The sequence below is a fragment of the Amblyraja radiata genome, chromosome 39, assembly GCF_010909765.2.
Source record: "Amblyraja radiata isolate CabotCenter1 chromosome 39, sAmbRad1.1.pri, whole genome shotgun sequence".
Lineage (NCBI taxonomy): Eukaryota > Metazoa > Chordata > Chondrichthyes > Rajiformes > Rajidae > Amblyraja > Amblyraja radiata.
Window position 1 is genome coordinate 16,107,295 of NC_045994.1, and position 17,666 is coordinate 16,124,960.

Genomic DNA, 17,666 nt, shown 5'->3' on the forward strand with positions numbered 1-17,666 from the left:
GGAGTTGGTCTCCTTCTCTCGATGGTCCAGGCCCGGATAAGGACCCCAGGGTGCTGATCAAGACGGCCATTCGCACCACCAAGTTCCTGACTGGCATTGATTTGAGCGTCTGCACTCAATGGTGAGTCCCCAATGCAGAGCGGGGTGGATGGGCGTGGATGCATGTTGACTTGATGGGTGCATAAACGGAAGCTTGCTGGAGAAAGATGGTGGTTAGGGAGGGGAACAGTACGCCGTGTGAAACAGCAAGGGGGAGGTTAATCTTATTTCCTGGCACCTGCAAGTCTTCATTGTTAGTTGGCATGCTCTGGCACAGGCTCTGGAAACTTGGACCAGGGAAGGGGTTCTCTGCAGGAATAGTGACTTGGGTTGAGGAGATGCACCAGCGAGTGAGAAGGCATCTGTGGAGGCACAGTGAGCCTGGCCGGCAGCTGCGGTCTGTATCTGACTAGGGACAGCGCTGCCCAGGAGTGACGTGATGTTCAGAGCTACAGAGAGAGTCCAGCTCCACTATCTAGCTTGGTTACTTGGTGAATTGTTCCAATGTGCCCGCGTCGCACTGTAATTCTGGCTGCTGCAGTGTTGGTGAACGCTGAGCTTCCCCCCACTTCTGGGGCAACAAGAAATACTACTTTAAGGGGCCTGTCCCACTTGTGCGATTTTTTATTTCCCCCCCAATTACGCGAAATTCTCAAAATGTTGAAAATCCAGCGGCGACCAAAAAAAGGTGCGACTCGCGGGGTGGCACCTGTATGGTCGTGAGTAGTCGCCCAAAGAGTCGCACCTTTTTCTGGTCGCCGCTGGATTTTCAAAAACACGTTGAGAATTTTCGGCGACCTGCTGCCACCATGAAGGGTGCCTGCAAGTCACCGGAAAAATCGCGTAAGTGGGACAGGCCCCTTAAGTGTCCCAGAACCCAGGAGCTTCCGTCACAGCCCACTGTGCAGGGTCTCCCCGTGTACGGTGAAATACTATTGCTAACCTTTTTGTTTCTGTTGGTTCAATGGATGCACTGATTCAGCCGTACACCTGAGCGTTGTGCCAGAAAGGGGGAATGAGTTTCGGGCAGGAGTACAGAGTGCTGCAATTGTTTGCCTTGTAGTTAGCCTGGCGGTTGCTTCTGTGGGGTGTGGTGGTCTGGCAGGTGGGATTTATACTTGGCCCTATCACACTGGGGATTAATGAAGGGAACTCAGTCAACTCATGACTGAGTCTTATCTATGGGAGGGAAAAAACACCAAGCGCTGGAGTAACTCACCAGGTCGCAGCAGCTATGTAGAACATGGATAGGTGACGTTTTGGGTTGAGACCCTTTTTCAGGCTGACGGTTCCCGGCCCGAAATGCCACCTGTTCATGTTCTCCAGACTGCATTTCGTTGTCTCTGTACTGTACACTGACAATGACAAAGTTGAATCTGAATCTCAATCAGAGATGCTGTCCGACACACTGAGTTACTCCAGCACTCTGTGCGTCTTAAGGGGTTGGACAGGCTAGATGCAGGAAGATTGCTCCCGATGTTGGGGAAGTCCAGGACAAGGAGTCACAGCTTAAGGATAAGGGGGAAATCCTTTAAAACCGAGATGAGAAGAACTTTTTTCACACAGAGAGTGGTGAATCTCTGGAACTCTCTGCCACAGAGGGTAGTCGAGGCCAGTTCATTGGCTATATTTAAGAGGGAGTTAGATGTGGCCCTTGTGGCTAAGGGGATCAGAGGGTATGGAGAGAAGGCAGGTACGGGATACTGAGTTGGATGATCAGCCATGATCATATTGAATGGCGGTGCAGGCTCGAAGGGCCGAATGGCCTACTCCTGCACCTAATTTCTATGTTTCTATGTTTCATTTGGATCCATCCTTGTATCCATCTACGGGAGGTTGACTTGACGTGGACTTAAGGAGACCGGTGCTTGGAATGGGTGAAGGGTGCCTCCTGCTAGTTCTCGCCTCCTTTTGCAAAGTACTTTTTCCAATGGGGAATCAGGGATTGCGACTGTGCGAGGGTCTGAATGTGTGGTGGGGGGGGGGGGGGGGGGGGTGCGGCATGGTAATTGAGTTGTGTGGGTGGCGCGTATCGTTGGACTGTAAGCTTTGGCGATGGTTTTGCGGTGCTGTGTGCTATTGTATCCAGTAACCCTCTTCCCTTGTGACAGGTTTCGCTTTGCTGAGATCCGCTACCTTCATCCTGGAGAGCTCCGTGAGGGGCGGCTGCTCCCAGCCCGTGTGGAGACTGTGGTTGTATTTCTGCCGGATGTTTGGCATTGCCTCCCTACTCGCTTGGAGTGGGACGCACTGTCCCTGGGATACACGCAACAACTGACTGACAGGGAGCAGGCAGAGCACAAGGACACGGACCGAGATGAGGCATTGAATCTTTTTTTATTACTCCATTCTCTTACACACACACACACACCTACATATACATACCTTCACACATACCTACACTCACACACACATACACATACACATACACACACAGATACAAACTCTTTTCCCCTCCACTGCCATAGCAAGAGTGACCGATAACTTTCAGTTCAAGTGAGCATTTGCCAAGATAGCATAACCATGAGACTATAAAATGCTGTAGCAGGGAACTGCTGCACAGCTGCTGGCACTCTTTATGAATGTGAACGGGACTACACTATTACACTGCCACGTCACAATTCCTTAAACAGAGACAGGGTGGTGGGGGTAGCAAAAGAGTCGGTGACTAGAATTGATCGTCACATAGTCTGGGGATTGGCCCACTGGTTGTTCAGGGTCTGTGGAGCTGGGTGTGGGAAGCACCAACTCGTTCCCCAAACCCCCAGTTAACAACAACAAGCATCGGGCAGGTTGAGATCTGGTGAAGCCGGCTTCCAAGGCAGGGCAATATCTCCTGGACTATGTCTAGCAGCTTCTGGACCATGTCTAGTAGTGCCACAGGCTGAAGCCGTTTCCACACAGATACGCCACTGACTGTGGTTCCCCACAGCAAGCTTCAACATAGATTGGCCTGAGCTTCCTCACTGGAGAATGGGGTGTGCGTCTGTATATCGACGCGGGTGATAACGACACGGCAGCGTGTGCTCCTAGTGGGGGAATGAGATGTGCCTTTGGTTCCCCTGTCTGGTGACGAGACGGGTTAGTCTGTGGTCTCCCATGGTGAAGGACATGTTCGCCGGCCATTCCCTTGCGGGTAATGGAATAAGTCAGCCTGTGGTTCCTCACTGGGTGGTGGGTCTGCGGTCTCGTCACTGGGTGATAGGATGTGGGTGGGTAGTGATCTGCCATTGTCATGGGCGCTACTGCTGCTGTGTATTAGAATGAAAGAGTATCCTGTGATACTTTTACCATAGAGTAAAAAGTTACCCCTGAGGTAGTAATGGTATTAGCTAATAGTATGTTTATTCAACGATTAATCTCTCTCTTGAGCAAAACAAAACACAAAATGGCGGAAGAACTCAGCAGGTCAGGTTGTGAATAGTTGGGGGTGACGTTTGTGGTTAGGTCCCTTCTGGAGATGATATTTGGCTTAATCTCACTCATTGGCATTGTGCCTGGGGTAACAATGATTAGGTAAGTGGGGAACTGAAGCTGGGAAACAAAATCTCTGTTTAAAGAAATGTGACGGGGCCACACAGACCAAGACCACACTGGTGACGCATCAACACTTACACTCTGATTCTCTGACATCCTTTCACCCCAACTGAAACACTGTTTATGATGCATTGTTCCAGACAGTTTGCCGTTCCTTCCCCTGACGGGCTCACATGAACTCCCATGTGTTGCGTATTCTGGTGCTTCAGGGTGCCCTTGCCCTTTGTGTAGCTCACACCTACTGCGGGTTTCCGTCCGATACTCGTGTCATTCCCATTCCCATATTTGACGAACCTATACCACAACGACAGCTCCCTCTAGGCGATTCCTGCCCCTCACAGTGTGTCCTTTCAGGCCCAAGGCTTTAATGCTGGAGCAGCTATAGAATTAAAGTGCAGCTAGGCCTGTCCTTTAACGCAGTCACAGCAAGAGCAGGCCTCCATCTTGTGGGTTGGCGATCTGTTACTGTCCTGGCATGGGGACCCTTGGATGGTCTAACTTCTGCTGGCTGAATCCATGTGTGTTTATCACTGGGTCATGAAAAGCTGGCCCTATGGCCGTTTTGGGGCTCATTGATATACTTGTCGAGCTAAGACGGGCTGGTGTCATGTTGATATCCAGAACTGCCAGTTCCGAACACTGGACATAACCCTGCAAAATGCTCTACCCCAAGACTACTATTACCCAAAATTACGATAAAGTCTCACACTTCCTACCCTCGCTAGACTTTTAAGCACAGCTCTGAACCTCAGTGTTAGATAGGAACAAGCCAATGTGACCAGTACTTTGTCCCAGTGTCATACAGTAACAGACCTGTTCCCACCATCACCTTGCACCAATGTTAAACGATGTATAAGTAACACAGGTACTATTGTCAGTGGGCAGACCTTTATCCATCTATACTGTATCCAATGTGACATCAGGTACCCCCATGTAGGGCTGTACAGCCATTACTGTATCTCAGTGTAAGGCAGTGGTAAGCTTCTACCCATTAACAATCTGCCCAAGGAATGAGTCCAGAGCTAGCCATCACAATATGCCCCACATTAAACCTCCTGTCTATCCTGGGTTCAGGCTCAGTCAGAAACTACTTGCTGCTCCGCATTAAATCCAACACTGAAAGAGACTTGTTAGGTGAGGAAACCCTGTAGTATATATAGCCTTGGTGAAACATTTCACCTATGAAGTCTGTCGACTCTGTTCTCTTACCTCAAAACCTGGTGAATGACGTTGATGCTGTTGGCTGCCTCCTTGAAACAAACGGAGTTACCACCTACAGTCTCGCTGCTGCTGGCTGCTAGCATGACCTGGTCTGGCTTGAACCAGCCCGTGGGTTAATTAACGTTTTACTGAAGTGTCCTCGTCTGTGTTCCTGCCTCCACACCAGGAAGTTTGTTCCGTTCAGAGGCAGGCGGGGCGTGGAGGATTCAGCACCTGATTGGCAACTTCTCTGTGTGGAGGTGTCAGAGCGGGACATAGGCTAATGGCAGTCCATTGCAGCTGATAAAGCTATGTGTTTAACCCATGAACCGCGCTGGGAGTGCTTCATAGCAGAGTCTAAAGAGTGCTTTAATCTGTGTAAGAAAAAACTGCGGATGCTGGTAAAATCGAAGGTAGACACAAAATGCCGGAGTAACTCAGCGGGTGAGGCAACATCTATGGAGAGAAAGAATTGGCGACGTTTCGTCACCCATTCCTTCTCTCCATAGATGCTGCCTCACACGCTGAGTTACTCCAGCATTTTGTATCTACCTTCGCTTTAATCTGTATCTGGTTCCACTGAGTGTTTAACGGGACAGTGTAGTAAATATGTCCACCTTGTATCCCAAGAATGATGAGGCAGTTTTTAGGGGCTTTTGCCTGTGACTAGCTATGTTATATCTGCTCTGGGAGTATTGAATACAGTGTCGGAGGTGAACCAGCTATGGCTAACCAAGGAGCTTAAAATCGAGTGTTAAAGGAATACGATGGCTTAAGGATTAAGATATTTACCCCTTTTAAACCCCCCTTTAACTACATTGGATAGGAGGTACAGTAGATGTGGATTTTCAAACGATGGCCTACAAAGTGCTTAACAGAACACGAATGATAAAACATGGCTAGTGAAAGCTGCTGCATAAAGGACTGGGGATCTATCTATGTGAAACAGAAATTGGTGGTAGTCAGGAAAATCATTTCAATATTGGCCTTTAAAATTGAGGTGGTAAGTGTACTGTACTTGAATTCTGGAAGGCATTTAATAGGGCAGATGGCCATGCTCTTTCTCCCAGGGTAGCACAGCTATAGGACATAGGTTTACGGTGAGGGCAGAGAGATTTAAAAGACGTGGAACTAGCTGCCTAAGGAAGTGGTAGAGGTGGCTACGATTAGAGGGATGTGGGCTTAACGCAGGCAAATGGGGACTGGCTTCTTTCGGCGACTTGGTCGGCGTGGACGTGTTGGGCTGAAGGGCCTGTTTCCGTGCTGTAAAACTGTCTAAATGGTAGGATAATGAGACCAGGACAGAACAAGAACAGTGTTCTCTAAAAGAACAAGAGCTAGTGGGACTCGGAAAATGACGTCGTGGAAAAAAATACACACAGAATTTCTTAGCTGAGACATATACGAGAAAGGTGGTTATGTATAAAACTCAAGCCACAACTAGATGGAGTTTCATCACCATGATGCAGGAAGGTTGTAAAAGTGCAAAATGGACCTTTAGAAAATTCAAAGGGATGTTGTCAGGGCTGTAGAACTTTACTCATGAGGAGAGTCATGTTGCACGGAGGTGGTTTTATTTGGAAACTGACAGGAGATTTAACATCTGAAAGTATGTTTAAAATGTTATAAAGGGCTGGACCTATTTCCTGAAAGAGATTCTTGGTTTTAGGGTGATAGAGTTGAAGGATTGGAGGAGTTAAACTCACTCTTTCAGTAGATGGACAGTGGGGTCTGCAACTCACTGCCTGAAAAGGTGGTGCGGGCAGAAACCCTCGTCACATTTAACAAGAACCTGGGTCAACATTTGAGGTGCTGCATCCTATTGTGAGAGTGGGATTAGGCTGGGCAGCTCTTACTGCCCTGGCATGGACACAAAGAGCCAAAGCTGGCTCCAGGGGTTGTGGAGGAGAGTCCAGGAAGCGGTGTGATCATTGGGTAAGGGGCGCAACTTTGTTCTGCTGCGCTGTGTGTCTCAGTGTGAACTGCGTGTTTCCTAACCATCCCCTTTTTGTCCCTTTCATTGCCTCTTGCCTCCATGTGTCCTCCCTCACAGGGGAGGAGGATGTAGGCTGGGGACACCTCACCGATTGTTCCAGACCGTCTCCTCCCGCCTGCTGTTAGTGGCACAGTGCAGGCCGCACGATGTAATGACACTGCCGCCCGTGGAGCCTGGATCGCGACGGCAGCTCGACTGACACTGCAGCTTGCTCGCTTTAACGTCACCCTATTTGTCCTTGCAGGCTGAAGAGAAGATGGAAGAGCAGGGAGAAGATGCACCCCCCACCCCCACCCAGTGGAGCCATCTGGATCTGAAGTCAATGAAAGTAAGAGCTGCTATTTGTATCTGGCCAGACCTGCCTCATGGTCACTGCTCGCCTAAGTGCGCGTCTATAATAGGCACCTTTCCGCTTAGTGTCCAGTTAGAATTCAGAATGGAGTTGCAAAAGATTGCAAAAAAAACTACTGGAGCAACTCGGCGGGTCAGGCAGCATCTTTGGAGGAAACAGTTGACCTTTCGTATCAGGGCCCTTCCTCTGGACAGACTCCCAGGCGCCACGCACGCACTCTCGGTTGGAACCATAGCCCACTCTGACACATTGATGTCTGGCCATCATTATAGAGACTCTGAGGAATGAGGAAGGAGCAGAGGGTTGGGGTTTAATCAGACGGCTGAAGCTCTGAACTGCACAGAATGCCAACTGTAAGACTCAGCGATTCTCGGCTAATCGGTGGAAACAACAGTAAGTCCAAAATGGATGAGTATCCCTGTTAAAACCAGGCCTGAGGTAGAGCAGTGTGAGAAAGAACTGCAGATGCTGGATAAAATCGAAGGTAGACACCAAATGCTGGAGTAACTCAGCGGGTGAGACACAAGAGCGCCGTTGGGGGCGCCGTCTCCACGCGTATGCGCAGTGAGCCCGGTATTCGTGCGTGAGCATTTGGGGAATACCATCAAATTCTAGGTCATTTGGAATTCTAATTCAGGGGGAAAACATTGTTGAGGTGTGGAAGCACTGGTGGAGTATGAGATTTACCTTGCTGTATAAGGCAGTTAGCCGGGTAAAATCGTTTTTTCCTGGCAATACAATACAATACAATTTATTTGTTATCATTTGAACCTCTTGAGGTTCAAACGAAATTTGGTTTCTGCAGTCATTCACACAAGAAAAAGAACCAAGACACAACACAATTTACACAAACATCCATCACAGTGAATCTCCTCACTGTGATAGAAGGCAAAGTCTTATCTCTCCCCTGCACTCCTCCCGATGTCAGAGTCAAAGTCAAAGTCCCCGGCGGGCGATGGTAAATAAGTCCCGCGGCCATTAAAGCCGCGCCGGGCGATGCAAGGCCGCGCTCCGGGTCTTGGTGTTGGAGGCCCCGGCAGGCACTGCAAGTCCCACGGCCGTTAAAGCCGCGCCGGGCGATGTAAGGCCCTGCCCTAGGTACTTTTCAACCCCGCAACTCGGGCGGGAGAAGTCGCTGTTGCGGAAGCCCCGAAAAGCGGTCTCCCAGCAGGGACCCGCGGGCTCCCGGTGTTACTGTCCACCAGACCTGCGGTTGGAGCCTCCGAATCTCCGGGGTCGGGCCGCAGCAGCGTGCCACCACAGCTCCTCCCGCTCCGAACTCGGCGGGTAAGTCTGCAGGCTCCATGACTGGAGCCCCAGGTCGTTCCAGTCGGAGGCCGCTCCACGGCGCTAGGCCCCAACGACAACGGAGACCCGACAGAGAAAAGGTCGGGTTCTCCGTACAAGGAAAGATTTAAAAGTTTCCCCCGCCCCCACACACATACTCAGTTTAAAAAAAAACCACTATAACTACATTTAAACGCGACAAAAAATAAAGATAAATAAAATACAGTCAATACAGAATCAAGCATATTAAGGCCGTGGTGTGACGGGTTCCACTATCTTTCCAGGTGGAAGATTTCCGCAGGGAGCTGAAAGCAAGGAATATGAACTGGAAAGGCACAAAGGCCCAGCTTGTGAGTCGGCTGGAGAAGGAGCTGGAGGAGGAGACAGCGAAAGAAGAGATAGAGAAAGATGAATCTCCAGTCAAGGAGGCAGAGTCGGTCGTGACTCCAGAGCCGAGCCCTGATGAGGAGCAGAAGCAGGTGAGACAACTTGGGCCAATAAGCCCGATCATAGGCTGCAAATGGCACAAAACACGCGATGTGCTGAGGGAGCTGCAGCTGTCAGGCGGGCGCGATGGGAAAGGGCAAGGCATGGAATTCAACTCAAACCTGTGTGGATTATGGGAGGCTGAGTTGAGGCACTGTCTTCCAGGGGGTAAGAGTTGAAACTGGGGATGTTTGGGTTTGTTTGAAGTTGGGTCAGATCAACCTGAGGGATTAAGATGGGATCCTGGCTTTATAGGTGGAGACATGGAATAGAAAAGCAGGATGTTATGGTGAAGCTTTAAAAATTGTTGTTTGGATTCGGTATCTAATGCAGAGAAGGCCTTGGGGGAGAGGGGGAGGGTTTCAGAGACGATGGCAAAATAGTCCAGAGATGAAACTATTTTGCTCCGCCATTCAGTAACATGGTGGCTGCTCAGATGGGTAGCTCGGCTGCACATTCCTGCCTCTCCTCAGTAACCTGAATCACCCCTGTAATCACTGGGTGTTAAACTGTTGTCTGTTGTGCTGTGCAGGATGCCGAGGAGAAGCAGCCTGAAGAAGCCCCTGCTGCACCCAAGGTGGAGCCTCGATGCCCCCTGCCAGCCGAGCCTGCAGTGGTTGTGACCCCCAACGTCGCCGCCATGGGGGGCAACTTTGGATGTGCCGTGCTGTCGCTGAGTAACCTGAGGAGCTACCGCATTGATTCCAAGGGCCATTCCTTTGAGGTACTTGTTGGCAGATTGTCATCTTGCCTGCAACGTAACAGGTTTACAAATGGTATTTCCATGCCTTATGATGTTGTTAGCGCCTATACTGATCAGGTACTTAGAGATGCAGCGTTGAAACAGGCCCACCCAGTACACGCCAACCATCGTCTTCTGTGTTATCCCATTTCCTCAACCGGTCCTTACACACTAGAGCTATTGTACAATGGCTAATAATACACCAGGACACATTAACACACTAGTAAAGCACGACCTTGCACACTAGTAAAACATGTACAATAGGTCATAATACACACTAACACACTAGTAAAGCATGTCCTTACACACTAGTAAAATACGTCCTTACACACTAAAGCTATTGTACAATAGGTCATAATACACTAACACACTAGTAGAACCAGTCCTTGCACACTTCTGTGTTATCCCATTTTCTCAACCAGTCCTTACACACTAGATCAATTGTACAATAGGTAATAGTGTACTAGTAGCCACAGATACATACTAGTAGAACCAGTCTTTGCGCACTAGTATATTAGGCAATTGTGCGGTGGCCAGTTAAGTTACAAAGCCGCATGTATGTGGGATGTGGGAGAGACCCGGTGGGGGTGGGTGGTGTGAGTTAGTTTGGTGACAGGGTTCTGGTTTTCCCTCAGGTCCTGTGGCTGGCGGAGATATTCAGTGAGATGTTGCAGAGGGACTTTGGTTACGCCATCTACAGCGCCCTGCTGGCCTACCCAGAGAAGAAACCAGAGGAGGTCCCGGAGAAGCCGAAGGCAGCCACTGGCGGTCAGGAGCAGGAACAAAAGGATCAGGACATGGAGCAAGACGAGAAGCCGAAAGAAGCGAAGGGCGAGGGGGAGGAGGGGGAGAACGCAGAGTTGAAGGACACAGAGGAGGCGAAGGAGTCGACCGATGCCCTGGCTAAAACCACAGCCATGGAAGAGGATGACAACTGGGAATGGGAGCTGACAAAGGTATGGCCCGTGGGGAAGGGGAACCAGAAAGGGGGTTGGGAGGAACTGCAGATGCATGTTTACACCGATGATGGACACACAATGCTGGAGTGACTCTGGGTCAGGCAGCATCTCTGGAGAAAGGGAATAGGTGATGTTTTGGGTCGAGACCCTTCGTCAGAAAGGTTGATGGGGCCCACCCTAACCACTGGCCGCTGTCACTGTGCCAGGTGAATCTTAACGTCCAGGGCTTGGCCCACAGCCACCCTTGCATGGGCAAGTGTTTGGGCAGTTTTTAAATGCTGTGTGTGACTGCATCCAGCGCTCTCTGGCGATGTGTTCCAGGTACTCGCCACTCTCTGGGTGCTCGCCACTCCCGCACTCTGTGTCTAGTTTGCTCTTCCAGGAATGCTGCCGTCACTCTGAGCTGGGTATAATATTGACACAGTGAAGTTGGGCGGTGTTGTATTCTGTGCGTGTGTCTGTGTGTGGTACTGAAACATGTCTTCTTGTCACTGCTCATAGCCAGAAGAGGGAGAAAATAAAGAGAAGGAAACCAAAGGAAAGGAAGCGGATGATGACAGCCTTCTCCAGATGGACGATGTTCTGTTCCTGGAAGACAACGAGGAGGATTTTGGTGAGGAATTATGTCCCCAGTCATCGCACAGAACACCGCAGTTACTGTTGGACAATATCCCAGACCAGGCAGCTACAGAGCAGTGTGTACTCTATATATGGCTGCTCGTCCCCAAACCTATTCGTCCTTACAGTGGCATAACATTGGAGATGTGAGTCTGCAGCTGCACAAAACAAGTGATGGGGGAGCACAGCGGCTCAGGCAACAGCTCTGCACAACATGCATAGGCGATGATTCCGATCAGGGCCCTTCTTTGGACCCAAAACCTCACCTCACCATGTTCTCCAGAGAAGCTGCCTGAGCCGCTGAGTTACATAGAAACATTGAAAATAGGTGCAGGAGTAGGCCATTCGGCCCTTCGAGCCAGCACTGCCATTCAATATGATCATGGCTGATCATCCAACTCAGTATCCCGTACCTGCCTTCTCTCCATACCCCCTGATCCCTTTAGCCACAAGGGCCACATCTAACTCCCTCTTAAATATAGCCAATGAACTGTGTGGCCTCAACTACCTTCTGTGGCAGAGAATTCCAAAGATTCACCACTCTCTGTAAAAAATGATTTCCTCATCTCGGTCCTAAAAGACTTCCCTCTTATCCTTAAACTGTGACCCCTTGTTCTGGAGTTACTGCAGCACTCTGTATTCTACACAAGATTCCAGCCTCTCTAGTTCCATGTGTCTACGTGTTTAAGTCGTCTAATTCTGACGTGTCCAATTTTGTTCTCCGCAGGTGTCGCCAATGCTGGTGATAAGAAGGCAGCTGAGAAAAGCAATGAGGCCGAGAGTGCTAAAGAAACGGTAAGGATGTAGTGAGAGGCCGACGCGTGAGAAAGATGGGGTCTTGTCCACCACTGGCTCAGAGTGCGAGCAGCGCCTGGCAAGCTATGTCGGGTGGAGTACAGGATCGGATGGGTAACTGGCCTGGGTTTGGCCTTCAGCGGGAGCACTGTGAAACTAGACTAGAACTGGAGGTGTACTTGGACTCAGTGGTCAGGAAGCATCTTTGGAGGAAAGGGGTGACATTTCTGGTCAGGGCCATGCAGAAGGGACCCGATCCGAAACTTCTCCATCCTTCTCCAGTTCTCCCGTTCAGTTACTCCAGCACTTTGTGCCGATCTTTGGACAGGTACATGGCTAGCAAAGGTTTAGAGGGAGATGGGCAATTGCAGGTAAGTGGGACTAGTGTAGTTGGGCATCTTGGTTGGTCAAAAGCGTTTGTTTCCTCTGCCAAAGTCAGCGTGGGTTTTGTAGGTTAATTGGCCGTCTGTAGTGCTGAGGGAGTGGATGACAGAGGGATAGTATAGAAATAGTGTGAATGGGTGGTCAATGTGGGCTGAAAGGCCTGTTTCCTTCAATGAATCAGCCAGGATGGGGAGAGGCGTGAGTGGGGGGGGAGTGTTGACATACTGGTCAGGATGACGGCAACAACTGTTTTTGATCTCTACTAGCCGCCAGAGAGGGATGTCTCCCAGATGGTGACCCTGCGCAAGGATCTGCTGCTGGCCTTTGCTTACTTTGACCGCAACCTGTGCAGCTACCTGATGGAGAAGGACCTGGAGCTGATCCTCAGCACCGTGGGGCTACACATCACCAGATCTCAGGTACGCTGGCTGGCTGGCTGTCTGTCTGCTGCTAGAGGCACGAGGTGGTGCTGGCTGCCCACTGCCCATCACTATGCCCACCACCCCCTTGCCCATCACTGCCCACTGCACCCTCGCCCATCACTGCCCACCGGCCCCTCACCCATCACTGCCCACTGCCCCCTCGCCATCACTGTGGCCACTCCACCCTCGTCCATCACTGCCCCGAAGCCCATCACTACCCACCGGCCCCTCACCCATCACTGCCCACTGCCCCCTCGCCATCACTGTGGCCACTCCACCCTCGCCCATCACTGCCCCGAAGCCCGTCACTGTGCCCACTATCTATCTACCCGTCACTGCCCGCTGGTGCTGGCTGGGTTCTGCTCCTGCACTGGGTTCTGTGTGTCGGGAGTGGATGAGAAAGTGGGATAACAGAGGTGATCAATGGTCAGTGCGGACTCGGTGGGCCGAAAGGCCTATTTCAATGTTGCATCTGTAAACTAAACTAAAGATCCTTCGCTGCTGCTGCTGTCAGACCGCTGAACGGACCGCACATAGACTAGAGTGTATTCAACCATCTCCCACCCACCTCGTTGCACAGCTTGCAATTTATTTGATCTGTACTTTCTCAGCCACTGTAGCGTTATAACACTGTGACACTATTCTGCACTCTGGAATTTGTCTCTCTGCACTACCTGTTGTACTCGTGTGTGGCTTTTGATTGCACTTGTGTATACCAGTGCTTCTTAAACTATTTCAGTGTCATTCACCCTCGAGTCTTTATCACAAAATATCATTCACCCTCGACTAAATTTTCTTATGTGTTTTGGTAATTTTGGTCTTATTCGCCCTTGTGTATATTTTTATATATAATTTATTTTGTCACATGAGCAAAAAACATAAAGTAACTGATTTCTTAAGTGTTTATTCAACTTTTTGAACATCCTAAATATATGTAAAGAAATCTGAGAGTGGAAAAAAAAAGTTTAATTACCACTGGAGTTGGAAAATCATTCTATTAGAATGATTAAAACAAAAACGTTCCAACATCTAAACGCAGGGCTTCAGCCCCATCCTACCCTTTCAGGCTTTGATTACTGCAGTTTCTTTTCTTGGAAAACTAACTCAAAAAACCATGGTCTTCCCTAAAAGGTTATATTGCAGTAAATTTGGGAAATGTCAAGTTCAAGTTCAAGTGAGTTTATTGTCATGTGTCCTGCTATGAAATTAGAAAACCATAGGTAGAGAGAAAAAAATGTATCAAATTTCCATCTCCACTGCCTTTAAAACCAACAAGAGCTTACTAACCACTTTAATGGCAGTGCCTTTTTTAAGTATATATTTAAAAAATGCCTGAATAAATTAAGTAATTCACCCCAAAATAATTAAATTTGCCCTTGGGTGAAGCATTCACCAGTTTAAGAAGCACTGATGTGTAACATAATGTCACTGGACAGCAGACAGTTTGTGTAAGAGAGAACTGCAGATGCTGGTTAAATCGAAAATGCTGGAGTAACTCAGCGGGTGAGGCAGCATCTATGGAGAGAAGGAATGGGTGACGTTTCGCTCCACCCGAAACGTCACCCATTCCTTCTCTCCATAGATGCTGCCTCACCCGCTGAGTTACTCCAGCATTTTGTGTCCACTAGGCAGAGTTTGTCACTGTGTCTCGGTGAATGAGCCAACACTAAATTCGAGTTGTCTGCATGTTTCAGATCAGGCAGCTGTTGGGGAAGGTGTGCTCCCAGAATATGTGTCTGTACCGCACGCTGACCGACGGCTGGGAGGGAGACCTGGAGAAGATGGAGGACAAGAGCCTGGTGCCAGCGGACATGGTGCTTGGTAAGTGTGGGGGGCGCTGTGTGTGAGGGCCGGTAACTGGGGGGGGGGGGGGGGGGGTTGACTGAGGGTCGCTGTAGAACGGGAACCGTGGCTGCTCTTTCCCCCTCATTACATCCACTAGGGCAGCACGATGGCGCAGCAGTAGAGTTGCTGCCTTACAGCGCCAGAGACCAGGGTTTGATCCCGACTACAGGTGCTGTGCTGTCTGTACAGAGTTTGGACATTCTCCCCGTGACTGCGTAGGTTTTCCCCGTGAAATTTGGTTCCCTCCCGTACTCCAAAGATGTACAGGTTTGTAGGTTAATTGGCTTGGTATGAATGTGAACTACCCTAGTGTGTAGGGTAGTGTTAATGTGCGGGGATCGCTGGTCAGAGCGGACTCGGTGGGCCGAAGGGCCTGTTCCCACGCAGTATCTCTAAACCAAACCATTGGTCGTCTGCTGAGGTGGGCCACACACACACAGACAGACACACACACAGGCACACAGACACACACACACACACACACACACACACACACACACACACACACACACACACACACACACACACACACAGACAGACACACACAGACACAAGCCGTTCAAAGATCGCGGTCACCTCGTGGTCTTCTTCCTCTTCTTGCGTATGGCGTGCACAGCCTAAAGTTGGAGGACAACTTGTTCTATTTGATCTTATCTGATTATGCACACCAGGTTGATTGCATTCGTCGAAACAGGGTGGACCACGTGAAACCTTGCATTTACCATTCCTGACGTCCCCTCCCAATACTATCCCACGCCTCCGTCCCGCTGAGCTCCCTCCCTCACCTCTCGCTTCCCCCCACCGCGTTGCTGCTCTGCTCCCCTCCCCCTTGCCCTCCTCCCTCGTGGTCTGCGTCTCCGTGCCGTGACGTTGCGTTGTGTTGCCTTCCTCCTGCAGGGAACCACCTGCTGTTGCCCACGACGGCGGTGGCGGCGGTGGCAGCGGCGGGCAAGGCCCGTCTCCGGTCTGCCGACGGCAGTCTGGTCGAACACAACGGCAACATGGTCAACGTGGGCAACCTGATCCAGAAACTGGAGCGGGACGAGAGGAACCGCGCTGACATGGAGCACAAACTGGACTCCGTCGAGTCACAACTGGGTGGGTGGGGGGGGGGGGGGAGTGGGTGTGTGATAACGGGAGCTGGGGGGGTGAAGGGGTGCATGTGTTAGCCCTGTGTGGGGAGGGGGGATGTGATAACGGGAGCTGGGGTGGTGAAGGGGTGCATGTCATAGCCCTGTGGGGGGAGGGGGGCGGTGAAGAATCGGGACAAAGTTCTGGTGGTGGTGAGGGTGGTGTGTTGAGGGGCATGGAGGGGGCACTGGTGAGGGGGCGGTGTCAGGTGTGGTTTCGAGGGTGGGCTGGCCGTGTGGTGAGGGGGACGGTGTCAGGTGTGGTTTCGAGGGTGGGCTGGCCGTGTGGGGAGGGGGCAGGTTGGTGAGGGGGACGGTGTCCGGCGGGGTTTCGAGTGCGGGCTGGCCCTGTGGGGAGGGGGTTCGAGTGCTGACTCCATTTGCTCTGCTCTCTCCGCTACAGCTGAAGCAGTGGGGAAAGTTTCCTCCAATGACACGGTGAACAAGTCCCTGACCACCAAGATCGAGGACATGCAGAAACAGGTGACTGAGCTGGATGATCGGGTCAAAACAGCCGAGAAGCTGAAAATCTTCTACGAGCTGCGGCTCCAGGATAACACCAGGAACCTCAACTCCATGCTGGAGGAGATTCAGCGCATCATCAAGAAGGTAGAATCCCACGTAATACCCCCCCCCCCCCATACCATTCTCTCCCCCAGCGCCCCCCCTCCCCTCCCCTCCCTGTGTGTGGCGGTCCATGGTGCGTGCATGTATGTGTGCGAGTGGCTGTACGTGTGTGGGGGACTGGGGTCTCTGATGTCTGTGTGTGGAGATTGTCCCTGGGGGGTGCCTGATGTCGCGGTGTGGGGGTGGGGGGGGCGCCTGTGATGTCTGGGTGTCGAGACAGTCCCTGGGGGTGGGGAGAGGTGTGGACTGGGGTCTCTGATGTCTGGGTGTGGAGATTGCCCCTGGGGGTGTGGAGAGGTGGGATGGGGTCTCTAATGTCTAGTGGTGGGGCGAGGTGTGGGGTGTGGGCATCAGTGATGTCTGGGTGTGGGGAGGTGTGGGTGGGGTCTAATGTCTAGGGGTGGGGAGAGATGTGGGGGGGGTCTCTAATGTCTAGGGGTGGGGTGAGGTGTGGGTGGGGTCTCTAATGTCTAGGGGTGGGGGGGGGGTCTCTAATGTCTAGGGGTGGGGAGAGATGGGTGGGGGGGGCGTCAGTGATGTCTGGGTGTGGGGAGCTCTCTGGTGTCTGTGGCGTATCTCGGCACAGAGGCAGCATGACATGATCAGCGTGGGGTGTAACCAGCGAGTGTCCATGCTTGTCTTGCAGAATAATGCTTTGACAGAGAAGGACAAGTGAGGAGGTTGCCGGTGATCGAGAGGAAGGAGAGTCCCCGATAGAATCCACTCACCTCCTACCACATATAGTGACCTGCGTGACCCTTGCTTTCCTTATCTTATTAAAGTCCTGACCACCACCAAGTGTCCAACCTGCAAGTGTATCGAAGTGTGCTGTTTGATTTCTCCATCGGCCTGTGCAGGATGTACAATTGAGGAGCAGAGATGGATGTGTGTGTATTGGTGTACCTCTGCTCAGTGGGGCCAGCTCGCTCCCCAATCCCCCCCCCCCCTGTTGTTAGTGCTCCTGTCTGAGTGAAGACACCTCCAGGCCCTTCTCCAGCTCCAACAAGCCTCGTTCTACCCCCTCTCCGTTCTCAGTGCAGCATTCCTTGCACAGGCTAAAGCCGGGTGTAGGGTCATTCACAGGGTAAGCCCTGTCCCGTTTCTCCCCCGCATTGAGCTCTGTGGCAATGGACCCCTCTCACCCCCTCCCCTTTAGATGCCTTCCTTCTGGGCCCTTGACCAAACCCCTTTCTGTCAGGATGTCACTGTTTACAGTATAAAGGTTCTTCACCATTTTTAAAACTTAA

At 51.1% G+C, this 17,666-nt stretch overlaps 1 protein-coding gene across 5 annotated transcripts in view; it reads left to right on the top strand.

Moving 5' to 3' along the window:
* LOC116967209 (cell division cycle and apoptosis regulator protein 1-like) overlaps positions 1-17,666 on the top strand; it is a 33,503-nt gene extending 15,837 nt beyond the window's left edge. For all 5 annotated transcript variants that reach the window (XM_033013640.1, XM_033013643.1, XM_033013641.1 and 2 more), the window contains 13 exons: positions 1-121; positions 2,151-2,361; positions 7,017-7,100; positions 8,696-8,890; positions 9,430-9,621; positions 10,275-10,595; positions 11,100-11,211; positions 11,944-12,011; positions 12,662-12,814; positions 14,512-14,638; positions 15,560-15,760; positions 16,196-16,401; positions 17,066-17,666. The exon at positions 1-121 is cut by the window's left edge and continues 46 nt beyond it. In XM_033013640.1, the coding sequence (XP_032869531.1) occupies positions 1-121; positions 2,151-2,361; positions 7,017-7,100; positions 8,696-8,890; positions 9,430-9,621; positions 10,275-10,595; positions 11,100-11,211; positions 11,944-12,011; positions 12,662-12,814; positions 14,512-14,638; positions 15,560-15,760; positions 16,196-16,401; positions 17,066-17,095 (2,021 nt within the window). In that variant the 3' untranslated portion in view covers positions 17,096-17,666. The remainder of the gene's footprint in view (positions 122-2,150; positions 2,362-7,016; positions 7,101-8,695; positions 8,891-9,429; positions 9,622-10,274; positions 10,596-11,099; positions 11,212-11,943; positions 12,012-12,661; positions 12,815-14,511; positions 14,639-15,559; positions 15,761-16,195; positions 16,402-17,065) is intronic.